This window comes from Condylura cristata, unplaced genomic scaffold (assembly GCF_000260355.1).
Source record: "Condylura cristata isolate star-nosed mole 26May11 unplaced genomic scaffold, ConCri1.0 scaffold00040, whole genome shotgun sequence".
In the NCBI taxonomy this organism is placed as follows: domain Eukaryota; kingdom Metazoa; phylum Chordata; class Mammalia; order Eulipotyphla; family Talpidae; genus Condylura; species Condylura cristata.
This window is the reverse complement of record NW_004567141.1, coordinates 3338256-3364362: the sequence shown is the minus strand read 5'-3', so window position 1 is coordinate 3364362 and position 26107 is coordinate 3338256. Positions and strand designations below refer to the sequence as shown.

The following is a 26107-nucleotide window of genomic DNA, read 5'->3' as shown; positions in this document are numbered from 1 at the left end:
CCCCAAACTTCAGAGACCTGGGTTCTGCCTTCTCTCTAATCTCCAAAAGGTCTATTTTTTTTCCATTGGAAATTCTTTCGTTGATTACTATTTTTCTTCATTATAACCAGAAAAGTAAAATAATCCTTATTTCACTGTGAATACATGAAGGAAGATGCCTCAACCACATATTTTTTCTTTGCGAGAGCACCAATTAACATTGGTAGACGTCTTTGTCCTATTACTTGAGTCTGTGAATTGTCAGACCTGATCTCTTGTCTTAGGTATGGGAGAGCTAACCTAAAGTACAGAAATTAAGTTTTATTGAGCAGCTTCTCAGTACCTTCACCTTTACAGATGAAATTGAGAATTAGGTCAGTAAAGTAACTTATTAAATATTTGACATCGTAAAAGTAAGTAACATTTTGGGGTCTCCTTGGTGTGGTGCAAGACTGTGGTGCAAGACAGTCTCAGCACTGTCCAGCTATTGTCAGCCACTGCAGCGTGAGTTTGATTCCTGGAGAGGGAGCTAACCCACATTGTGAAGCAGACTTCCCCTCAGTGGTGTATTTCAGTAGATTTGCCTTTTCTGCCCCCTACTTTGTTTCTGGTGGAACCTCTTACCCGCCTCACCTCGGGCCTGCCCCAGTGCTTACAACAATAAATAAGTAAAACTATTTTTTTAAAAAACAGTAAGTAGGGCTCTTCCTGGTTATGCAGTGGGTTAAAGCACAGCCCTAAGGAGCAAGAAGCTAAAACCACTTCCTCATGAGTTCGATCCCTCCTGCCCCACAGGTGATCTACATGGCACAGCAGACCTCTCTTGACCCGCCCGCTGCTCCCCTCAGCAGTGTACTTTGTCCATCTACCTGTTCTACCCCCCACTCTATCTCTGGTGAAGCCTCTCACCACCCCTGCACCTCTGGCTTGTACCCCAGTTCTGTATATATAAATAAATAAATCTTTAAAAAAAAAAAAACAGTAAGTAACAATGTGTAGCTGTTGTTTCTATGATTAAAAAATTTTCTTACTAAGGCCACATTGGCTTTTCCTACCAAGAACATAGCTTTGCATTTAAAGGTGCTGGAAAAGTTCTGTGTTTAGATTTTGTTAGTATAAATTAAAGTGATAATTAGTTTGTCTTCTATAATTCTTGTGCATGGGTAGACAAAATACTACCTCTTATTCAGCTAATAAGCACCTAAGTTCTTCATTAAGCAAAACCTCTTGTCTTAAGATATTGAATCTGTATCTGTATAGAATTGAAGGCAAATAACAATGAAGTCCTCTGACCTAGGAATAGAGTAAAACTGAGGTTTCCTGTCATATATAACTTCTAGTTCACTTTTCTCATATTTCTTATCTATAAGATAGGCCAAATAAAGTCACATGTTGGTGGCCTGAGGAATTTCCCAGGTAGCCTGAGTCTTTTTTTTTTTTTTAAAGATTTATTTACTTATGCATATAAGAACTGGGGTACAGGCTAGAGGTTCGGGGTTTGAGAGGATTCACCAGAGACCATGGGGAGGAGAACAGGCTGATGTACTGAAATACACTGCTGAGACGAGTAGTGGGAGGGTTAGGAGAGGTCTGCTGTGCCATGGAGTTCACCTCCTTGGCAGGGATCTAACCCATGCTGCAGTGGCTATGGATCACTTTTTAGTGCTGTGCATTATAATCTGTTGTGCCACCAGGGAGGGCCCATGGCCTGAGTCTTTCCAGGAAAATAATTTGATGATGAGAATTAAAACCAAAGTATCTGACTTAGAGCATGCATACAACAGTCACTTGTTTGAGAAATGTAGGCTCTTAATGAACAATCCAGGTAAGCGTATTATTGTTTGATCTTCTGGAAAATATGTTTATTTTCCCTGCTGACATAGAATGGAAAAATCTTTGATACAGAAATTCTGTGTGAGGAGGTAGAAAGTTGATTAAGCTAACTTTGAACTTCTATGTATAAATCTGATTCTTTTTAATACCTTTACTACTCAACCTCTTTCCCATGAACAATTTAGGGACTTGATTCTGATGTAGTATTTTCCTTTCCATAGGATGGATAGAATGACAGAAGATGCTCTTCGCCTGAACCTGTTAAAGCGGAGTTTGGACCCAGCAGATGAACGAGATGATGTCCTGGCCAAACGACTCAAAATGGAGGGGCACGAGGCCATGGAACGTCTAAAAATGTTGGCACTGCTCAAACGGAAGGATTTGGCAAATCTTGAGGTGTCGCATGAGTTACCTACTAAACAGGACAGCAGTGGTGTCAAAGGATATGAAGAGAAACTCAATGGGAATCTCAGGCCTCATGGAGACAACAGGACTGCTGGGAGGCCAGGCAAAGAAAACATCAATGATGAGCCTGTGGATATGAGTGCTAGACGGAGGTAGGGCTTGGTGCAACCACTTCGGGGAATAGGGCCTTTTCATAATCAACTTAGGAAAATGGAATGAGTTGCAATGAGAGGATGCTTTTCATCCTAAGCTTTCTTGGAAAAGACGTGTCCTTGCCTTTTGACTTGACTGTGAATTCCATCATGTCTTTTTCTTTTTTTTGGTATTTTCACAGCACTGCACTCTTAACCTATTGTGCCACCAGGAAGGACCCCCAATTCCCTCATTTCTAAATGACACTATGCCTCAGAGACTTGCTTAGCATTCAGAGGAACTCATAGTCCTTAAGATACAGTGGTCATTTATGGGCAAAGGAGGTAACATAGAGCTGATACTGTAGTTAGAAGTTAGCATACACTTTCACTCTAATCTTATAACCACTTTTTAAAAAAGATTTATTTATTTATGCACACAAGAACTGGGCTATAGTCCAGAGGTTCAGGGGGTGAGAGGATTCACCAAAGACAGAGCAGGGAGCAGAAAACTCAGATCTACTGAAATACACTGCTGAGTGGAGCAGTGGGTGGGACAGGAGAGATCTGCTTTGCCATGTGGGTCACCTTCCTGGCTGGGCATTGAACTTGTGCTGCGGTGGCTATGGATAACTTAATAGTGCTGTGCTTTAACCTGTTGTACCACCAGGGAGAGCCCTCTTAATAACTACTTTAGGAAGTAAAAACTATTTTCAGATCATTCCAGTAATTTTAGGATCTGTAACTATGGAATTCTGCCTTTTATTACACCAGAAAGCATGTGCACAGCTTTTCTTTGTCAATCAAAAATTTATCTTCATGTGGTTACTCTTTACATTCTTACTTTGTATAATTTTTTTTAAACCTCATATCTGTGCATACCTTCACTTGTATACATGTTCTTTCCTCCTACTCCACTTGTTAGAGGGCACCCCAATGTGAATTGGGTTGCCTGTCTGTAGGTCTCCACCTGTGCCCTTACGATTCAGTCGTATTATGGACACACTCAAAAGGTTAAATAATGGATTTATTTATAAGGAGAAAGGTAAAGGAATAACCCAGGAAAGAGGGAGAGAAACACAGGTTAACTAGGATGTCCTACCAGTTCTGCTGACTTGGACTCCCGGCGCGCTGAAAACCGATTGAGCGCCAAAACGATCAGCTGCGAACCACCAGGCCCACATGTCCAGTTTTATCCCAACCTGGCTGCTCAGCTCTGCCCTCACGTCCCTGCATGTTCTTGGTACTGATGGGATTTGGAGTTCCAGCATCTGGAGTCCATGAAACCTGTATCTGTTACACACTGAACACATAAAAATCTTTTACCACATCACACACAAGTATACATTTTCACAGGCATTTTTTTCTGGTGTATGTCAAGGATGAATACTTGAAAAGTAGAGCACATACTTTGAAGAGGTACCCAGATGTGACTGAGGATAGAACCTACCTGAGTAGTGAACTATTTACATCAAGTCATACTGACTAGGTATAGACAACTCTAGTTTTAAGAACATTCAGTTTAATAATGGTTCAAAAATAGCTGATAGAAATGCTGTGCAGTGTTTAGCTGTCCTGGAACTGATCCAAAGGAGGATCTATCTCTTAAGAAGCTGAACAGGGGGCCTCCCTGCTGGCACAAGGGGTTAAAACACTAAAAAGCTATCGCAGCCACTGCAGCATGAGTTTGATCCACAGCAAGGGAGGTGACCCAACTGACACAGCAGATCTCTCCTTGTCTAGCCCACTGCTCTCCTCAGCACCTTATTTCAGTCAATACACCTATTCTTGTTCCCCACTCTATCTCTGGTGAATCCTCTAAACCCCCCTCCCCAATACCTTTGGATTGTGCCCCAGCTCAGGTAGGTATAGATATGTAAATAAACCTTTTTTAAAACTGGGGGAGAAGCTGAAAAGGAGACAAGAAGGAATGGCTATAATCTTACCTGCATTTTTCTGCCTTTAAAAATGTTTATAGGCTACTTATCCCGGGATAATTTTTTTTTAATCCATACCCAAGGAGGGGAACTTCATTCTTACTGATAACATTAAACACCCAGATAAATCCTTTAGTGGTCCTAAATGAGGAGGAAAATCCTGAAAAGATGTAGGTATGTCTACAAAATATTATGTAAGTACGTTAACGTTAATCCTTAGATACTTTGGTGTTGGGGGTGAGTGCAGTAAGGAAGTAGATGAATGAGTACTTGAGTAACCCACTTGTCCCAGAATCACCCTTACCCTTCAGGAGCAATTGACTATTGAGGAAAAGGAATGATGTTAGATGGATTTCTTTTATCCCAAATTGGAACTGAAAATACATTTTTGACAGACATATTATTGAACATTTTGGTGAGAGCTTATTGTTGGAAGTCTACTAGGTCATGAAGCCTGTGTTAAAAAGTCAGACTAGCCTGAATACGCTTGTGTGTGTGTGTTTGTTTTAGAAGGGTAAACTTTTGAAATTTGACCCTCTGAAAACTGGAAAAGTGCTTTTGGTCTTTAGGGGAAAACCTGATTGACGTAAACCATCCAGATCTCCATTTAGCATGGAAAGAAAGCACTTTGGGCCCCTGTCATTCTTCTTTCACCAGACTTACTCACAGCTATTTCCATTTAGCCCATTTAGCCCCATTCTTTTTATAAGAATACATAAGATTGGGGTTCAAAGGGTTAAGTGTCAGCACTCTGAAACTATGGGCAGCCATTGCAGCAAGATCAATCCCCAACCAGGGAGCTGACACATAAGGTGCAGCAGGCCTCTCCTGACTCTCCTACTGCTCCCTACTCTGTCTCTGGTGAATCCTCTCACACACCACACCTCTGGCCTACACTCCAGCTCTGTATATATAATCTTTAAAATACATATATATGATAAATAGGTTCTTCAACTTAGGGAACAGTGGTGTCTTAAGAGCATTGCACTGGTAGTGGTTCACGGGTGATGTGGGAGAACTATAGGGGCTACAACAATGTAAGGGGAAAATGTAATAGAAAAAAAAATTTTTTTTATTTTAAAGGGTTTTAAACTTGGACCATTGGGGAAAAAACTTCCTTTTTTTTTTTGATTAAGAGAAAAAAGGGGTCCTCCCTGTTGACACAAAAGGTTAAAAGCACAGCACTATGAGGCTGTCTATAGCTACTGCAGTACAAGTTCAATCCCCAGTAAGGAAGGTGACCCCGTGGCACAGCAGCCCTTCCCTGTCTCACTCGCTGTTTCCCTCAGCAATGTGTTTCAGTCAGTCTGCTTGTTCTGTTCCCCACTCTTTCTTGTGAATCCTCTCCCTCCTGCACCTCTAGCCTATACCCCACTTCTTGTGTACATAAATACATTTTTTAATAAAGGAAAAAAAGAAGGAAATTTAAAAGCATGAAGAAAGAAGTAGTTCTTGATATGATAGCCATATCATAATTCCTTAAATCTTTTTTTTTTTACATCGTTTAAACATGTTGTGATATCTATGAAATAAGGTATACATAAAACCAGTACTGCTTATATTTTGGAATGCTAGTTTGCTTTTTACTACCATGATAAGGATTAGGAATTTTATAGCTTCTGCTAATCTGCCTTGTAAGTCACAAGGGATAGAAGCAGTAGCAAGTTAGGCTTGCATTTATTTATTTGTTTATTAAGATTTATTTTATTTATTCATACAAGAGCCAGGCATACACCATAGGTGTGGGGGTGGAAGAATGGGGGTTGAGAGGATTCACCAGAGATAGATTGGGGAGCAGAACAGACGGATTAACTGACATACACTCCTGAAGGAGGTACTGGGTAAGACAAGGGAGGTCTGCTGCACCATGTGGTTCAGCTCCCTGGCCAGATCTCACTCATGCTGCAGTGGCTGCTGATAGCTCCATGTGCTGAGACTTAACCCCTTCACCTCCAGGTAGGCACAAGCCAGGCTTTCAATATCTTTCTAATAGGTAGGGTTTCATAATTATGAACCAAAACTGTAAAGCGTATGTTTGGAAAAGGAGCCAAAAATTTGTCTCCAGAATATTTACTAAAGGAGGGCAGACTGCAGATCAAGACTAAGAAAGGAAAAAAAATGAGGAATGAAAGTTGACTTAGACTTCTGCTTTTAACTGTGCTAGCTGTGGATCTGAATGTATCTGGACCAAAATATCATTTAGTGTTCTCAGATACAACTTCCTGATGAATGCCCCTCAAGTTTAAAATCTCATCGTGGAATACTGTGTTGCTAGGCAGTTTCTAAGCAGTGGATGGTACTAAGAAGAAATACTCAGTTCAGAAGTAATCTGTGATTTATGTATTTAAGCAGGACCAAAATGGAAAGAGCTTCTAACTATTGATCTAAATATTTAGAAAGGATAATGTACGAGACCACCAGATTTTTCACTCATGTTAGTTTACAAAGGGAGTGAGGAATATAAAAATGATAAATACACCCAAAAAATGAATTTAAGCATTTTAATCTTGACTATTACTCTAGGAACTTGAGATTTGAAAATGAAAGTTGTTTTCTCCCTCAAATGGTTTCTTTTTCTATAACCCCACATTCTCATTTCACTATGTCTGTGATCAATAATTATATAGTAATTCAAACAAACTTTGAATAGTTCCCACAGAGTAATTCTCACCACTCTGTCCCCTATTTTGTTTTCTCAGTAAATTTGGATGATTTTAGTTAATTCTCTCTTGAGAAATTGAATGTGTATCCCAAACATCAGGGGGCACCTGTTCAAAACCCACATGTGTCCCAATAGCCACTGAGACACTCAAAGAAATGGTAGACTTTCCAGGACTAAAGAAAGATCTATGAATTACATGTTTAAATAAAATTCAAAAACACATTGCCCTCGAGCTGCATTCTGCTACCTTGAAGACCTCGAGGGAACAGAACGTGGGAAGATATCTTTAAAAGATCAGATGAGAGTTGAAGATAATCGTCAGAATTTCCAAAATTTTTGTTACTCTAGTCTTAAGCAATAAGTGTCACTTTTTATCCTCTTAGAGAAGAAATGTGAAGCTTTTAAGGGTAGGCCAGAAAGTCAAAACAAAAGTTGTCCAGTAAATAGTATTGGAAATAAAGGGAGCCAATGTGGAAGGTTTAAGTTTCAAAGTCTTTGCTAAGCTGTTTCCCCCCACCCTCCTGGGAGATGCTGAATAGAAGTATGGCAAGTAGGTACAAGTTCCATACATTTAGTTCAAGTTTCAGTTCTCCAGAAGGCAGCAGAGATTACCCCTGACACTATCTATTCCTTCAGGCCACTGACAACAGTACTTTCTTTGCTTTAACTTTTTTTTTTTTTGTTAAGGTAACGAGAAGTGGGGTATAGGTCAGAGGTGCAGAGGGTGAAGGGGATTCACTAGAGACAGATTGGGGAGCAGCGTAGGTGGATTAAATGAAATATACTGCTGAGGGGAGCAGCAGGTGAGACAGGAGAGGTTTGCTGTGTTTTATGAGTTAGCTTCATGGTGAGGGGATCAAACTCATGCTTCTGAGGCTAGTAATACCTTGATGGTGCTGAGATTTCTAACCCCTTTGTTCTTAACTTTTGACTGGATAGTCAGTCACTGGAGTTGTCACTAGCTGCCTTTTTTATATATCCTCAGGTAAGCAGTACTGCGTTATCAGTATAATCAGCTGTCTCTTCAGCAGTACATAACCTATACCTGAAGTAGAGTGAGGGTCTACTGCTTTTACACTCCTTCCTTTGTCTTCTTCAGCCTCTGTATAATTAGTGAGATAAACTAAAGGAAAGTGATATATAGGGAAAACATTGAGAATTTCATTAAAATCAATGTAATAAGAATACATCTCATATTCCCATTTCTAAAGCCAGTCATTGTCTTTATCTTTTTGTCCCTGCATCCTCTAAGAAATTTAGATGGGAAGAGTACTTTTACTGTCACTGATGTCATTAATTACATCTTGGTGTTGTCTTGTTCATAGTACTTAAATGTATCTGGGTGAATTAGAATAGACCAAAGTTCACTGATGTTTCTTCATTCTAAACAAGTGTCCTTGAGTTTTCTATGAATCTTCACAATCAGCAACACCTTAATTTTTCCTCTCCTTATCTAGTGAGCCAGACCGAGGAAGACTGACACCCTCCCCAGACATCATCGTTTTGTCAGACAATGAGGCTTCCAGTCCCCGATCCAGCTCCCGAATGGAAGAAAGACTCAAAGCAGCCAACCTGGAAATGTTTAAGGTTAAAAAAAGAAAAAATATATATTTTTTTTTTCCTCTTACATTCTTAGGTCTAACTATCTACCCATTGATGAAATTCATATATAAGTGACTCTCAACTTAAGGCCCATACCTTTTTAGAGGGATTGATTGGAATCAAGTGGAGAAGACGGTTTGGAAAAGAATTTTCAGTAGGAAAATAAAAACAAAACTTCATAATTCAGGTCATATAAAGTAAACTCTTAGGATGTTTTCTACATTCAATCCTGGGTCCCAGAAAATGGAAGAATTTCTAAGTTTTACATATATATCAGAAAATATGGTGTAAAAGATTTAGAAACATTACTTTAAAAGTAAGGGTTGTCTCTCTTTGACCATTTTTCTATGTTGCCAAGCATGTGGTTGATTGTTAATCATATTTTTTGTATATAATTTCTCCTTTTATAATTTTTTGAGTATCAACTACATGCCAGGCACTGTATCAGACCCCATAAACAAAAAGATAGTAAGTCTCTTAGTCACTTCTCCTTCTTGTGGAAGTTACAGAAATCAACTTTCAAAACGGAATTCTTGAGTACCTGCTGCTATATAACCAACAGTTTCCATGTTTCCTTAGGGGAAAGGCATTGAGGAACGGCAACAGCTTATCAAGCAGCTGAGGGATGAGCTGCGATTGGAGGAAGCCCGACTGGTGCTGTTAAAGAAACTGAGACAAAGTCAGCTACAGAAAGAGAATGTGGTCCAGAAGGTAATTTGTCCTGAAATAAGAAACATGGGAAAAGGGAAAAAAAAATTTTATGACAATAGGCTACCCAGATAGATGTGACTGGGTGGTTCATCATTCTCTTCCATGGATTTTAATCTCCAAGAAGAGTGACTTTTTTTTTAATCTTACAGCTTTATTGAAGAAAATCTTGATTGCACTTTCCTCATCTTTTCCTCATTACCACAGCTTTACAGAAGTTTCCACTAATAAGAAATTTTATCTTTAGTAAGAAATTTTAAAAGTCTAGAAATGTACCAGATTTCTACTCTAATCATTAGCTTTTCCATGGTCTCATTTTTCTCTTCTTTTCTCCAGACTCCAGTTGTACAGAATGCAGCATCTATTGTTCAGCCATCTCCTGCCCATGTGGGACAGCAGGGCCTATCCAAACTTCCCTCCCGGCCTGGAGCTCAAGGAGTTGAACCTCAGAATTTGAGGACATTACAGGTATGTGACCATTAGGAAGTTCTTCGTATTGAAGGACCCTGTTTATCCTGTCTCTGTCTTGGGGCTTTTGTGAAGGTTATAGAACTTAGCCATTGTAAAGGTGTTATTACTACAAATAGTTCTGTTGGTCGTTTATGGCATAAGTCAGTCTGCAATAAAAGGATGAATAACCCTGATCTTTTCATTATAGTTATTCTTCTCTATAGATTTCTAGCTTAGCTCCTCTCCATAAAGGGTTAAAGAACTTACACCAGAAAAGCAGGGCCATTAATCAGGGCTTATAGTGATGGTAGATGTAGCCCATGGGTTACTAGACAAATTACCAAATCTGACTGTGTTTCTATGTTTTCACTCAGCTATGTGTGACAGGCAATGTTTTCTCTTACCACCTATAACTAGTTCTTGTCCACCTCCGTAGGGTCACAGTGTCATCCGTTCAGCAACCAATACCACCCTCCCACACATGTTGATGTCTCAACGTGTTATTGCACCAAACCCTGCCCAGCTACAGGGTCAGAGGGGCCCACCAAAGCCTGGCCTTGTACGCACCACAACACCCAATATGAATCCCGCCATCAATTACCAACCGGTAAGATAGAGGGCTAATGTGGAGACAGGGAAATCTTCTTTATTTGCTTTCCATGTTGAAATGATCATAGAATTAAGCTTTGGAACATGGAGAAACTCTAGGACAACAGGGTAATTTAAGTGAAACTTGGATTTACAGCAGTTCCAAAAATGGAAACAAGAACACAATAATGACAGGAAAGCATTGCAGCAAAGCAACAATAAACTAAAACCTAACTAGAAGAGGTAGAAGGGATCTAAGGAATAAGAAGCATAAGGATGTCAAGCAGGAAGTATCCATAATTTTAGCTCATAGTCACTATCTCTCTCCTTTCTTATTGCCCAAATTGGTTTTCAGTGAAGACGTTGTTTTGTTTTGTTTTTCTCCCTGAAGCTTGGGGGAAACTGAATAGTCCATATTAAGATACCGTGTTCCCTGCCACCAGTGCAAAAATTGGTCCTATCTTCCACATCCCAGCACTGACCCCTCTTCTAAATCTGTTTCAGCAATCAAGTTCTTCTGTTCCCTGTCAACGCACAACATCCTCTGCTATCTACATGAACCTTGCCTCCCATATGCAGCCAGGGACCGTGAATAGAGTGTCCTCACCACTTCCTAGCCCCAGCTCCATGACTGATGCTGCCAACTCACAAGCTGCAGCTAAACTGGCACTTCGCAAGCAGCTGGAAAAGACACTCCTGGAGATTCCACCCCCTAAACCTCCTGCTCCCTTGCTTCACTTTCTGCCTAGTGCAGCCAATAGCGAATTCATCTACATGGTAGGCTTGGAAGAAGTCGTACAGAGTGTCATCGACAGCCAAGGTCAGTCTCTCTTTTAAAGATTTATTTATTTATGCATATAAGAGCGGGGGTGTAGGTCAGAGGTACAGAGGGTAGAGAGTGAGAGGATTCAGTGGAGACAGAGTGGGGAGCAGAACAGGTGGGTTGACTGAAATACACTGATGAGGGGAGCAGTGGGCCAGACAAGAGAAGTCTGCTGTGCCATGTGGGTCAGCTCCCTGGCTCCCTGGATCAAATTCCTGCTGCAGTGGCTGCAGATAGCTTAATAGTGCTAAGACTTAACCCCTTTCACTACTAGGGAGGCAGACAGCTCTTTCTTCTGGTCAGTCTTTTTACTTAAGCAAGAGATTACCAAGCCTAATTAACATGGGCAATATATCACAGGGTACTGTATAATATTTAATAGCCTTCTCTTAATATTGCCAATCTCCCAATCCTCCTTCAGAGGCTGTTTAAGAACAACATCAAACTTCTTTATCTGTCTTTCATTTACTATTTTTATTGTGTATTTTGTGTATCTTGGGTTTTTTTGTTCTTTTATATATCATCTTGTTCTTTTTAAACAAAACCTAACATAATGCATATATAATTTGATCACAGGAACTCTTATTTTTTAAATAATACAGTTGTTTATTTTTATATCATTTTGTGCCTTTTTCCATCTCAGTTGTGATTTGGTGGGCTTCTCATCACCATATCACCCATGTGCCATCACCATAGTCCAGTGCAATCTGCCTACCCCCACCAAAACCCCCTCTGCCATTTTTGATCCCATTCCCCACTCCACCACTGTAAAATGTCTCTGGTATATAGTTGTTCATTAGTATTTTCTCCCCTGGTCATTTATATTCCTTCTATGAGTGAAACCATCCAGTATTTTTCTTTTGCTTTCTGGCTTATTTCACTAAGCATGATGCCTTCCAGTTCCATCCATATTGCTACAAAAGGCATGTGTTTTATCTTTTTTTGATTGCTGAGTAATACTCCATTGTGTATATGTGTATTTGGGTTGATTGTATGACTTGCTGATTGTAAATAAAGCAGCAATAAACATGGGGGTGCAGATGTCTTTTTGAATCAGTGTTTTTGTGTCTGTAGGGTAGATACCTAGGAGTGGGATTGCTGGATCATATGGAAGCTCCATTTTTAGCAGTTTGAGAAACTTCCAGTTTTCCATAGTGGTTGTACTAGTTTGCATTCCCACCAGCAGTGCAGGAAAGGACTAGAGCTATTACTTTTAATGTCTGTGTGTATATGTGTATATGTAGGGAACATTCAGTTCCCTACCTTTTCATTGCTTGTAGTTGAGAAAGTAGACATACTAATGTAGATAATTAAGTATGATCATATAAAGACTGTAAGTCAAAACTGCCTCAGACTATAAAATACTAATGCTATGGTATAAGAGAAGTTGTTAAAGTCTGCATATCCAAACCTGTGGACTTTGGAACACCTGACATTAGAGGAAAGTGCTTAAAGGGGCTCAGTTTTAGCTATAAATACCACAAAGTGAATAATTAAAGACACTGCTAACTAAAAATTATAAATGTACATGACAGTAATAAATGCAATCTCAGGTGAAGAGATGTGAAGCAAAAGTATGAACTGTATTAGGTAAAGCCCTTTGGACTGAATTAAACACACGTTCATCTTTTCTTTTTGTTTGTGTTGACACACTTTTCATTATAGTATAATAAGAAATCAGAAAACTTGCATTCCTATCTCATCTTCGTCATTTAGGAACTATACTTGTTAGACTTAAGTTTTTTCATTTGTAAAGTGAAACTACACCATCAAATTTCTTGATATTGTTACAAAAGCAAGTGAAATAAAACTATTTTATAAACTCTAACATTCTTTTTGTATAGTCTCTTCTTAATTCAGCAGAATAAACACCTGGATAGAGATTCATTTGCTGAAGAGAAGCAGAAGATAGGTAGGAAATGTAAAACCACTGATTTTTCTTTTTGTTGGCATCTAGGCAAAAGCTGTGCCTCACTTCTGCGGGTTGAACCTTTTGTTTGTGCCCAGTGCCGCACAGATTTCACCCCTCACTGGAAGCAAGAGAAGAATGGTAAGATTCTCTGTGAACAGTGTATGACCTCCAACCAGAAAAAGGCTCTAAAGGCTGAACACACCAACCGACTGAAAAATGCTTTCGTTAAAGCCCTACAGCAGGAACAGGTAAGAATTCTGATTTCTCATCAGCTACCTCCTATTTTGGTTTTCCCAAAAGGTAGTTCTTCTAGGGTAGTTTTTGTCTGTGTGATCCCCACAATCCTGGTGGTTCAGGTTTCTGGATCTAAGTTTTTCCCTCCTTACATTCCATTTTTCTCATTTCTGTCTGACTGTTTTTGACACTGGGTAAGAGCTAGTGACATTTCATTACTGAGGTTAAGGGAAAGGGACAGGCCTTGAGGCTCTTGGCTTTCCCTAATACATAAAATAAATCCTTCTGTTCCCAACTTCATTTCCTTCTCAAACTTGTGGATTTCAGTGGCAAGAGTTACATTTCTACTAGAAATGTCTGTGAGAGAAGTGATTATCTAAGAAGTAACAAAAGGAGGAAAGATGATAGCCTAATAAAGAATAGTGAAGTGCGACCATCTTCTGTAGTATTCACAGAATGAGTTTTGGGAATCTCAAATCCTTTTCCATTATCTCATTTCCTACCCACTCCCACCCTTACCAGACCCTTTTAGGTAATGTCATGGACCACTTAGAAAATATATAGACAAGAGTCAGAAATAAAATCTCAGTAATTCAACCTTCATTACTTCAGTCAGCTCATTGCCACACCCCAGATCTCTCTAGTCAACTCATGAGAAAAGGAATCCCTTAATTCAGTGAAGCAAGTTGACTACTTGTACCTACTAGATTCTTTTCCCTGTCCCTCCAACTAGTGCCAGGCTTAAGGATTAGAAGAACTCTAGGTTTTATGGTTAGGAAATTGGGTGCTCTACTGCCTGACTTGACCTGATGACCCCCAACAGGAAATTGAACAGCGATTACAGCAGCAGGCAGCCCTCTCCCCCACCACTGCTCCAGCTGTGTCCAGTGTCAGTAAACAGGAGACCATAATGAGACATCATACGCTTCGGCAGGTGAGGAGTTCTCTTGAGAATTTGCCAACTATTTCTCCCAATTTGCCATATCCTTGCCTCCCTTTATATCTTCAGTTATGGAATAGTAATGGTCAACTGTCTGCTCCTCATTGCAGGCTCCACAGCCTCAAAGCAGCCTCCAGCGTGGCATACCCACATCTGCCCGTTCCATGCTTTCCAACTTTGCACAGGCGCCCCAGCTGTCTGTGCCAGGTGGCCTCCTTGGTATGCCAGGTAAGAAGGGTTGATCTGAGAACTTTCCTCAGGGATCAGTGTTAGCTAATATGCAATCCTGTAGGAGCCCCTTAAGAGAATTGTTCCTTCTTTTTCTGCTCTTTCTTTAGGCCCTACTGCCTTCACTCTTGTTACTCAGCAAGTGTTTTGCTAACTTCATATTCTATGCCAGACACAGTGAGAGGGTTTTGGTGGTGAAAACCACACATTATACTTGCCATCATAAATTTGATGTCTGAATGAGGCTGTTCATCTCCTTTGGCCAGATATAGCCAGCTGTCCTTATGGTTTAAAATGCAGATATGGGGCCCCCCTGGTGGCGCAGGTGTTAAAGCCTCCACTATATCAGGCTATCACCAACCACTGCAGCATAAGTTCAATCCCCAGCTAGGGAGCTGGCCCACATGGCACAGCAGACCTCTCCTGTCTCACTCACTGCTTCCCTCAGCGGTGTATTTTAGTAGATCCATGTGTTCTGCTTTCCACTCTGACTCTGGTTAATTCTGTCACCCACCTACCCACCCCACAATCTTTTTTTTTTTTTTTTTAATAATATAATAGTTTATTTCTACATCATTTTGTACTTTTTTTTTTTTATCTCAATTGTAATCCCCATGGGTTTTCCGTGGGTTTTCTGTCACTGAGTCACCCGTGTGCCATCACCATTGTCCCTTGCACTTCCCTCCTCTTCCCTCCCCCACCCCTCCACCCCCGGTTTTGATCCCATTCCCCACTCCACCCCTGCAAAATGCCTCTGGTATATAGCTGTTCATTATTCTTATTATTTTCTCGCCTGGTCCATTATACTCCTGCTATGAGCGAAACCATCCAATATTTTTCTTTTTCTTTCTGGCTTATCTCACTAAGCAGGATCTTTTCAGCTCCATCCAAGTTGCTGCAAAAGACACGTGTTTCTTTTTTTGGTTGCTGAGTAATATTCCATTGTATATATGTACCACAACTTTTTAATCCAGTCATCTACTTTTGGGCATTTGGGCTGCTTCCATGTTTTTCCAATCCCACCCCCCAATCTTTAAGAAAACTAAAATACAGAGGGCCCTCCCTAGTGGCACAAGGGGTTAAGCACAGCACTATGAAGCAATCCTCAGCCACTGCAGCACACATTAGATCCCTAGCCAGGGAGGTGACCCACATGGTGTGGCAGACCTCTCTTTGACCCGCCCACTGCTCCCCTTATCAGTGTATTTTTTAGTCAGTCTTCCTGTTCTGCTCCCACTCTGTCTGTGGTGAATGCGGTCACCCCCTGCACCTCTTGCCTATACCCCAGTGTGCATGGGTGGATAAGTTCTTAAAAAAATAAAACACAGGTATGCTTTTTCTCCATAGTGAGTAGCCCTAAAGCCAAGGAGATTCAGTGATGGCCGTCTCTTTTGAATTCTTTTCTTGCCATTATTCTCTGTCTCTCCTATACTGTCAGGACCATGTTCATTAATCCTAGCAGGTTTGAAGTTTCAGGAAGATCTCATTACCTTAAGCTTAGGAGCAGAAAGGTAGTTCAGAAATTGAGCGTGGACAGATGCTTGCAACTTCTAATGTTTACTCCTCCCTGCCTCCAGTTCTGTGACCCAGGGAAGTGCAGAAAGTGTCATTTCCTCTATTAATATATGCACTCTACTTTTGTCTCCTGGGTCTAGGTGTCAACATTGCATACTTGAACACTGGCATCGGAGGACACAAAGCCCCCAGTTTGGCAGACCGACAGCGGGAATACCTTTTAGACATGATCCCTCCCCGGTCTATATCGCAGTCCATCAGTGGACAGAAATAACGCCTGTTCACTTGTACTGCCCCAACCGAATCCTATATCCCTTTTCCTCTCCCATTGCCCCCAACTCCGTCGCATGCAGTGCCTGTACTGGTGCCTACCATACACGGAAAACAAAACAGAAAAACAGAAGACAAAAAATAGAAATCAACAAGAAAACACACGCCCTGCCCCACCACCTCCCCTTTATTTACACTGCTGCGATCTATTCTTCTGCCGCTCTGTCTTCTCTCTTCGATTTTCTTTTAACAGTGAGGTGTGGATCTTCGCCTCGGATAGAGGTCGGAAAGAGGTCCTGGGGAAAAACCTTGAAGTCCTCTGACGTGTGTTTCTAAAGTTTGTTTTTATGCTATATAATTATTATCATTTTTAATGATGTTGTGTGTCCTCCCTTTGTTCAGTAGACGGTTAAATCTTTTTTCATTTCCCCCCAATATTTTTTTTTCTTTCCTTTGACATAAATGACATTCAGTTAAATGATAGGATCACTGCAGTAGGGTCCCCAACTGCCAAGTAGAACCTGACCTGGAGTGTTAGGGGCAAAAGTTTGTAATGCACTTAACCTGGGTGGGAGGGAGGTGGTGGCATCTAACAAGGAGGAATAGCACACCAACTGTGGGTATTTCTGGGCTGGACAGTTTGAGGGGGCAGTGTTTAGTATTAAAGTTAGGCTCTAAAAATGAGGGGAAAGAGCCTGAAGAGAGAAGCTTTAAGACTTAACCACCCTGGAATTGACTCATAGAGAAGGGGGAGAAAAGAGTATGATGATGAACATAATGTTGAACCAAGGACTGAGACCAGGTCCTGGCCTTCTGGATGCTAGAGGGTGTTCAGTTGATCTCCTGACCCCAGAGGAGACACAGAAGTCTATTTCAGGCCAACTAGTCCAGAATTACTTTGTCATATTTTCTTTGTAAAATTCTCCTGTTTGCCCACCCATGGTTGTTTCCCCCCATACCCTCCATCCTAATCTGTCCCCTGTAACCAAGCCCCATCTGTAATATAGAGAAATTACTATCCCCAGCCTGAGTTTGTTGGGTGTCCTAAAAGTTGGGGTGGTCATGAGTGAATGAAATTACAAAGGGAGGAAATAAGAGGAAGGAAGAAGGGCTTTTTCTCCCATCAGTTGATCCTCTCCCACTGTTTTCTGAGTGCCAGGAAGTGAAGATGAGGGCCCCTAATCAGGTTGGTGTCCTGCGCTGACCCTGCTGCACTAACTGCTCAAAGCCAAACAGCTCATGTCAAGACCCACTTTGGACTTCAGCTATAAAAATAGTTGTCTTCCCCCCCCCCCCCCGTTGGGTTTTTTTTTTTTTTTTTTTTAAAGCGCTACTAATGTAGAGAATGAATTGAATTGTGCAATGTTGCTGTTCTGGGGGTTGGGAGGATTGTGTCCCATTTGCCCACATTGTGGGGGTAGGGGGAGGGAACCAGGCTGTTTTGAGGTAAGGGAAACCCCTGAGGCAAGGATTTCCGCTCTCCTCATAGTATATACCCACCTGCCTCTCAGCTCCAGAAGCTGCCAGGGTGCAGTGAAGGGTTATTACCCTCAGCATAGAGGTATGAGGAAGAATTTAGCATTTTTCTCTTGAAATCACCTGGGGAAGTTCCCCCACTTTTATTTTTAAAAGTAATTTTTTGAAGTAAGGCACTTTTAAATTTAATAACACATACACATACAAACTGCACATCTTCCCCATAAACTTTGGGGATGGGATGGAAGAAGGAGCTGGAATCAGGCTCATTCTCCCCACTCTGGCCACTATTCCCCATACCCCAGAGCCACTGTGGGTGATTATACTGGCCCTACGGGCCTTCCTGGCTTTTTGTGTCTCCTCCCTTCCCCCAAATTCATTGAGCACTTAATAAAGGAGCAGAGATGCAGCCTGTGTCTGGGCTCCCCCAGTGGTGAAATGATCTGGAAGCTAGACGCTAGTAACAGGTAGTGATGGGGTCGTTTGGAGTATTTTTCTGGGGAGTATGGTACCCCCAACTGTAAGTGGTGGGAGAGGGAGGGGTGGGTAATGAACTGGGTCTGGGGTTATTTTAAAATTATATATATATATATAAAGATATATTCTTACATCTTTTCTTTGCCCTTTGTGCTTTGAAAGCACTGGATAAATCGTTTGGTTTTGCTTATCTCTTCCACGAAATTGGAAGCTTTTTCTTTTTAATACTATTTTCCCTACAAATCATCTTGCCTTGTGGCATGTCTGTCTAGCCTCTTCCTCCCCCCATGAAGAAGTGCCATTTCTGTTATGTCTCCCTCTCCCCCAGCTCAGAGGTGCTCAGAGGTACGAGGTGCCCAAGTTTGTCAGTTGAGATTAAAAGTAAGGAACAGAAAATGTGCAATACCGTCGGGCTGGGGCCATCCCTGCCCTGAGCTGAGTCCCTTCCCTGGGAGCCAGGCCACCTTTGAATGGGGTTTTGAAAGTAAGATGTGTAGAGATGGGGAATGATGGGGAAGGAAAGCCTATATATGTGGTCAGTGCCTGTTAAGGTGCTGAGGCATTAGGGGAGAGGGTGGAGTCTTCCCTGTTTTTAATCCCCTCAGGGTCAATTACATAGAAGCTGCTTGTTGACTAGTATAGCTCGGTGACCCTTTTTGCTCAATCGCTGAAATTTGATTTCTTACCCTCTCTCCTTACCATTTTCATACCCTTCCCAGGGGTTAGTTATGGGGGTGAGGTTTCCCTAATCATGGTAAAGTATTAGCCTTCCACCCTTTCCTTTCCCTCATCCCTCTGTCTTCCTCATTTCTCTACTTTCATCACGAATTGCCTTGTGTCCCTCCAAGCCTCTTGTTGCTGTCCATCCCCAGGCATTGGGCCCCATAGACACTAAACCTTATGCCCTAAAGATAGAGGGTAGACCATTTGTTCAGAGTTATCCTTTAGCCCTGGAACCCAGGGTAATGCTAGAGTAAGGATGGCACCAGTTCTGCCTGGCTTCTTTTATCCCCCTGAGACTTTAAAAGTAGTTTGTGGACAGGGGCTTACCTAGCAGCCTGGAGCGGGTGGCTTAGCATTACGGCTTGGGTAAAACTAGGGGACAGAGGTCCTTATTTGTCAACTTTTAAATTTTTCTCTTCTTTGTCATTTGACCACAGCATCTGGACTTCCTCCATCCCTGGAATGAGTATTTTTTCCACATTTTTGGATGTATGTATGGTAGACGATTTTTTTTAAGACACAGATAAATGTTTTCCTGCTTTGGTTACCTTTCCTTTCCTGTTTAAAAGGAATTAGCTATAGAACTGCTTTGTAAAGATGCTTCTTGATATTTTACTTTTGTTCCTTTTTCCCAACCACCCCTTTTCTCCCCCACTCCTCCAGAAGGCATAACCCTTCTCTCCACATCCCCCATCCCCACCCCAGTCCTAGGCTCCTTTCCCCTCCAACAAGACCTTCATTAGCTTATGATATTTGCTGCCGAGATGTTATAACAAGGACTCATTCGTGTATATAAGCTATTTCTTGATCCATTTAAAAGGAATTGTACATTGTGTAGAAAAAAAAAACTGAAAAAGAAAAAAAAAAAGCCCTAGCCATGGATATTGTGAAACTGTGTTATGTCATTTTGTAATGTGCCCGTTTGTGTATGATCCGTGCAAAAGGGTTTCTGGGGAAGGGGAGGGGGTAGGGAGGCAGGGCTGTGGAGGGTGGGTAGGGGAGTGGGCCGGGCCCAGCACACTGAGACTGGCAGCTGCTCCAACCCCACCCCTCCTTAGAGATGCCACCTCCCCCACCACCCACCCCTAATTTGTGCCTTGCCTCCCCACCCTGGAGTAGTCCCTCCGGGTCACCAGCACTGCCTTGGCAGAGCCCACTCCCTACCCTAACCTGCCCACCCTCCCTGCCCCCCAGCATTAGGTTGATACTGTGGGGAAGTGCTGGGGCTCGGGAGGTAGCCGAGGAATGGGGGCAGTTCCCGGGGGCATTGAAACCAAGTATTATTATGAATTGTAATTGTATTTGCACTGTTTTTTTCCTCTGATTGCATCAGCATATATACAATATACCTATATAATGAAATTCAGTGTCAAGCTTTCTTATGCAAGGGATTTCCCCCACCCCACCCCCCAAAATAGAACCTAGTTTCCTGGGTCATCGAGGGTGGATTGTTAGGGGACTATAAAAAAAAGGATTCTAGCAAGTCATCCTAAGAAGGCTCAACCTAAGATGAGCCCCACATCATCTGCACACAATTTTAGGCTTCTTACACTGAGGTAAGACTGGGCTGCTGTCAAAGCTGAGGCTCCTAGTCTGGGCTGTGGAGAGTAGAAAACCACATACAAAGAGGCAGGGTGGTGGTAGGCTGGAGGCTTTGGGTTCTAGTCCCAAGCTTTCTTGCTAACTTGCTGTGTGATCTTTGGTACAGTTAAGTTTCTAGATCTGTTTTCTTATGTCTGAGAGGGGAGATAATCTGGCCATCGAGGTGAAAGTTCAGATCCATGCTTGTTTCCTCCACCTACAAAACAAGAATTTGAGGTAAGAAGTGTTGGGCTGAAAACCAAGGAGGATACCAGAGTGGCTGGAGTTGAAGTGGTGGTGCAGGGTCACAGTGCCCTTGCAGAACTGCCAGGCCCCTACTGTTAACTCTTGGCTGGGGAAAGCAGAGTGATGGCCAGGCCATCAGTCAGACCTGTGACATCTGTGCCCCCTTGCCTGGTCATCTGAGGACAGGCCCCAACAAGCCCCACCCCACACGAGCCACAGGGCCCTTCAGGGTGGTTGATCGATGAATGCCCCAGGTTGGTGATCTAGATACACCCTTTGTGAGCTACAGTCTTACAAAATAGGAGAGCTTAGTTGTAATCTACATCTTGTCTCCTTTCCCTCAGATCTCATCTGAAACCCCCTAAAAGCAGCTGTCTTACAGTCTGTCTGCTTCAGTGGCCCCATTTCCCCATAACCTGGGCTGAGTTATTCCCACACTCTAGATTCTTGGCTGGTAAAGCCTGGAGAGGATATAGGATGATGGGTGAGGCCCTGGTGAAGGTGGAAGGATAGATTGGGGGTGGGGGGTGGGAGCAGGGAGGTGGGATGGGGAATGGCCTTCTCTGAGGGGGGGGGGAGGGAGGGGGACAAGACCCTTTTGCACAACTCTCTTTAAGTTTCCTTTTTTTTTTTTTTTTCCTTTAACTCATTCTAATTTTCTGCATTGTGTTTGGGAAATAAAATTAAAAACTAAGACCAACAGAAACTGGTTTTCAAAAAGACAAATACACTCCCATCTGTTTCAGATGCTGCTGAGCATTTCAGCAGTTACAGATTCAAATAATAAGCTAATTTTTGGAGAAAGGATTAAAAGAAAAAAAAACTTTGTAATATTTATCACTTGCAAGCTATGTTTAATAAAGAAAGGAATGGTTTCTAAACTTGCCTGTGGTTTGTGATTTAGTCATGGGAGCATGGGAAGGTAGTTTGGTGGGGATATTTTAGGGGCAATTGGGAGATGAACTATGTCTTATATTCTCTACCTGCAGGGTACCTTCAGTTTGTACCTTTCCCTTCTATCGAGATGACGAAAAGCCCTTACTCACTTCTGTTCTCATTCCCTCCGCCTTCACGGAGAGCCAGCAGCAGTATTCTGAAGCCACTGACTCCACGTTAGTTAACTGATGAGGGAGCTGCAGATGTGTCAGGAAAGCAGCAGTGGGAACCCAGAGGGGCTCTCCACTCTGTCCCAGGGAGAGGTGCCCCAGCTGTTTTTGACCGGCTCCCCATTACCTTGCCCTCATCTCCAGAGACACAGTTCTTGGGAATGTGCTGGATTCTCCCCTTGGGAGCCTTCTAACAGCAGCTGAACGCTGCTTTTTTCTTTGCAAACTGCAGAATACAGTTCCTTAGTCCAGACTCGGCATCCTGTAAACTGGAGCGCTTGCCTTAACACCTCATCACCCTACTCTCCAAAGTTTTCCTTTCAGCATTAACCAGACCTAATTAATTTTTGTGTGTTTTGGTTTTTTATTTCCAACAAAGCATTTGACCAGACCCACCCAGAAGTGAGGGTATTTCCTCAAGAATGTGGAGTTAGGGGCTGTCTTTAACTTTGTGGTCCCCTGATGCATTTCATAGTTAAAGCTGCCAAGGCCCCGTCTGCGGAAGAAGTTCAGAAGGGTCAGGGCCCAGCTTGTTGGAGGCTTGTCATTGGTACTAGCATCACTCTGCAAGAGCACAGAAGGGACAATGTTTGGGGTCCCCTAAGCCCTGGGCTTTACTCTTGCCAAGACCCTGCCCCCTTTTTGGCACCATGCTGGACAACCCTGGAGAGAGACACTGGGACTTTGGGATATGGTAGAGCTAGATGAGGAGGGACTTGGGGGGCCCCCAATGCCATAGGCTGGCAGGGGAGGATTGGGATAGGCACTCTTTGGATATCTAGAGTTGAGGAAAATAGGTGGGTGGGGTGCCCCACAACCTGTGTGCTCATTATAAGAGGGATCCAAGGCAACCAAAACCCCAACTCTGAACAATCTGTCAAAATACAAATAACACGGAGGGAAATCAATAGTGGGGGCAATGCTTTGGGTTTGGAAAGGGGAAGATGAGTATTTGGTTGCTCAGAGAAGCAGCTTATATGGTTCTGTGGTTCTGGTTCAGGAACTAAGCATCTCTGTTCCCATCTGCCCACTCAGACCACAAGAAATTACGGTTTTCTCTGGTTCAGTCCTCTTTCACGTCCAAGGACATGAAAGCAGAAACATTCCAAAGTGGTGGTGAGATGGAGGTGATACGAAAGGCCTTCATCCTGCCTCCCTGCTTTGTGGGGAATGCTTAAAGCTCTATCTTTGGGTAGGTTCATATTTGGATCAAAAGGACATATTGGGTGGGGTTAAGAGGCAAGACTAACGGGGTTAGAGCATCTATCTGAGCTTGGCTTAGTTTGAAGTTATTTGGTGTGTTGGGGAGGGCAGATTCCTCCATTTCTTGAAAATGAAGAAACCCCACCCTCTTCTCTTGCCCTGTGTCAGATCTGCCCCTACCCAGAGAGGGGCTGAGGAAACTTTAGTTCTTCCTGACTGGGATGACAGGTACAGGTGAGGTAGATTCTTTGGTGGGACCAGACATAGTGGCCTCTGGGAGGGAGACGACTTGTAGGGGCCCTAGGCTGAGGGCGGCTGTTCCATGGTCACCTGAGAAAGAAGGAGGTGATCAGGCTGGGCCCCAGGACCTCCACTTCCCCTTCCCCCTCCCCTTATCCCCTCTCCCTGTCTCTCACTGAATCCCCTTACCTGGGTGATGAGCTCAATCTTCTCCCCTGGCTTCCTTCTACTGGGACTCTGGCCTTGGCAGCCCACAATTCCGTCTGAGTCAGTCTGAGGCACTGCCCAGCACATTTGAGCCCCCTGTCTACAGAAGAAGTTGCCAGAGAGAAAGGATCAGCACTATGACGTGTCAGATCCTCCACTTGGCCCACATCAGCACAGTCCTGCATCCTGCTCCTGGGTACTGGGAGCCAGACCCCTCCCTTGTGTGCAGGATGGCAGGGACCTGGCTATCACCCACTTCTGCCACCTCTGCTTTCTGCCTTGGAGCCCCAGTATTCTGTTCCCTGCTTCTTCCTGTCCTCCAGGCTTCCTCCCATTCCTCTCACTCTTCTAAGAATTTCTCTTTGTCTCAGTCTCCTCTTTTGTCAAGTGGTTGGCCATAGGTAGGAACTCTTTCCTGCGCTTTGACCATGCCACGGGCATGCAGACTGTCTTCCTAGCAGTCTCCGTATTCACCACCCTGCCCTTACCTATGTCTCCAGCCCAGGAGGAGACAGAGGAGGCAAACGATGAGAACAGCCAGGCCCACGTGGATGCCCACCACCACCCCAGGTAGCGGGCTGCTCTCATCCTGGCTGCAAGGGCACCCAGCCTTTGACTCTGTGGACACAGTGCCATCCGTCAGGGGAGCTGGACAAAGCAAGGCCAGCCCCTCCTCCTGGCAGTCATGGGTCCTGCCAGGGGCTACTTGGAGCCCAGGCCTGCTGCCTCCTACTGGTTCCCCTTACCTGGGGTGACCAGGGGCATGTCACGCAAAGAGACGAAGCGGGCACTGCTGCTGCCATCCCCATTGCCATTGAATGCCTGGAGCTTGATCTCATAGAGGGCAGCTGGCTCTGCAGGGGTTGGGAGATTGTGGCAGGGAATAGATTTTCTAGGCCGGGAGGCTGACTGACTGGGGCAAGACTATTGAGAAGGGAGTCTGAGGGTCATGAGACACTGCAGCTCCTCACCCAGGTCTGTGTAGAGGAAGGAGCTGACATTGCTAGCCAGGAGCAGGGGTCCTTCAAAATGGGCAGCAGGCAGCTTGCGATGAAAGAGTTTGAAGCCCTGGATGGGGCCCAGCTGGGGTGGCAGCTCCCAAGATGCCTGCACAGAGGTAGCATTGAGCACTTTGGTGGAGAAGCCCAGAGCTGCAGGGGCTGCAGGGGAAACAGGGTGAGTTGGCACCAGCCTGGTCTGAGAAGCTGAGCTGCAGGACTGGCAGGGCTGTCACTCACTGCTGCCCATGGTGGAGGCGTGGATGGATGCAGAGTCCCGGCTGGCACCTTCCGCTGAGTAGGCCCGCAAGTGGATGGAGTAGGCAGTGGCAGGCTCCAGGTCAGAGAAGACATGCTCAAAGGTGCCTTTGCCCACGGCCTCTTGGAGCTCCTGGCCGCCTGGCTCTGAGGAGCAGACCAATGTGGTGACTCAGCATCTGCTCCCTCCCTAGCGCATCTCACCCCAGGGAGCACGAAGCCCTCCTGGTGCCTGGCTGGCCAGGCAAGGCCTGCAAGGACAGTGGGACGGGACTGCAGAAGTTGGAGCTAGTACAAGAGGCGCACAAGGAGGCACATGCATCCACAGGGGTCCGGACGGCACTGTGAGTGAAAGGAACTTGAGCAGGGACCCACCAGCAGGGCCCAGTGCCCCTCTCCACCCTCCCACACCCACCTCCGGCAGGCCGCAGGTGCAGCACGTAGCCCACGACGTCCCTGTTGGCAGGGGGTGGTTCCCAGGACACATGAATGGCAGAGGTGGAGAGAGCCAAGGCACGCAGGCCCCTGGGGGCGGGGGGTGGCTCCAGGTGCCTGGTCACGGCCAGGCGGGCACTGGCCTGGTTGGAGCCGGCACTGTTCTCTGCCACACACTGATAGATGGCCTCGTCCTCAGCTGAGACCCCCGTCAGCATCAGGGTGCTAGGGAAAGAGAGGTGGCTGCTGGGGTGGAGGGAGAAGGCCTGCCCGGGGGGCTGACCCAAAGGGTCAGGCAGCCTCTCTCAGCCACGTAGACTCCAGGCCAGGACACAACACTTGTGTGCGCATCCCTATCCTGGGGCGGCGGCCCCCTGGGGATGTGTGGATTTAGAGTGGAGTTGGGTAGATGTTCTGTGCAAGTGGGGTGGGTTGGAACCTACCTTCAGCCTTTGGGACATGGGTACCTGTTGTTGTGAGTCAGCCGAATGTTCTGGCCAGGACTCAGCACCTTCCCATTCTTCAACCAGACCAGGCGGGGCTCTGGGACACCCTGGGCCACGCAGGTGAAGATGGCACTGCTGCCCGGAGGCTTGGACAGGGACTGTGGCCACTGGACAAACTCGGGGGGAGCTGGGAGGGCAGGGGCAGGGCACAAGCCTCATGTCCTGCCTGGAGCTCCCCTCCTGGCGACCGCCTCCCCACCCAAGCTCCCTTCAGAGCTCCCCTGGAGCCACCTGGCCTGGGGCTCACCTTGCACCAGCAGGATGCCCTGGGCTGTGCGCCGCACTCGGGTCCCCGGCCGGTTGGCAGCGCAGACGTAGACACCCGAGTGCTGCACCGACACGTCAGAGATCATAAGGCTCCCAGCGCCCAGGACTTGGATGCCCTCCACGCCAATGGAGCGGCCATCTGTGGGGAGGGGGGGGTTCAGGGGCCG

The 26107-nt window shown here is 44.4% G+C and overlaps 2 protein-coding genes across 2 annotated transcripts in view; one reads left to right on the top strand and one right to left on the bottom strand.

Annotated features, from left to right (window-relative positions):
- The first annotated feature begins 2031 nt into the window (after nt 1-2031).
- On the top strand, nt 2032-21240 carry GATAD2B (GATA zinc finger domain containing 2B). Its single transcript, XM_004693733.2, has 10 exons — nt 2032-2369; nt 8405-8534; nt 9129-9260; nt 9594-9725; nt 10144-10314; nt 10800-11115; nt 13076-13278; nt 14088-14198; nt 14315-14432; nt 16088-21240. Exons 1-10 carry the CDS (start codon nt 2035-2037, stop codon nt 16219-16221), a joined length of 1782 nt encoding a protein of 593 aa, XP_004693790.1. The 5' UTR covers nt 2032-2034; the 3' UTR covers nt 16222-21240.
- A 2089-nt stretch (nt 21241-23329) lies between these two features.
- The window catches only part of LOC101634510 (immunoglobulin superfamily DCC subclass member 3), an 8463-nt gene continuing 5685 nt past the window's right edge, over nt 23330-26107 (bottom strand). The window contains exons 6-14 of the mRNA XM_012733253.1: nt 25921-26079; nt 25635-25800; nt 25148-25392; nt 24715-24879; nt 24448-24636; nt 24223-24330; nt 23965-24094; nt 23459-23576; nt 23330-23359 (exon numbers count right to left, since the gene is read on the bottom strand). Coding sequence (XP_012588707.1) covers nt 23330-23359; nt 23459-23576; nt 23965-24094; nt 24223-24330; nt 24448-24636; nt 24715-24879; nt 25148-25392; nt 25635-25800; nt 25921-26079 — 1310 coding nt within the window. The remainder of the gene's footprint in view (nt 23360-23458; nt 23577-23964; nt 24095-24222; nt 24331-24447; nt 24637-24714; nt 24880-25147; nt 25393-25634; nt 25801-25920; nt 26080-26107) is intronic.

Bases quoted from the DNA above. Each gene is read 5' to 3' on its own strand.
- GATAD2B (XM_004693733.2), top strand. From the start codon at position 2,035: ATGGATAGAATGACAGAAGATGCTCTTCGCCTGAACCTGTTAAAGCGG. The intron at 9,726-10,143 runs GTATGTGACCAT...CCACCTCCGTAG, and splicing joins AGAATTTGAGGACATTACAG to GGTCACAGTGTCATCCGTTC. The intron at 10,315-10,799 runs GTAAGATAGAGG...AATCTGTTTCAG, and splicing joins CCGCCATCAATTACCAACCG to CAATCAAGTTCTTCTGTTCC.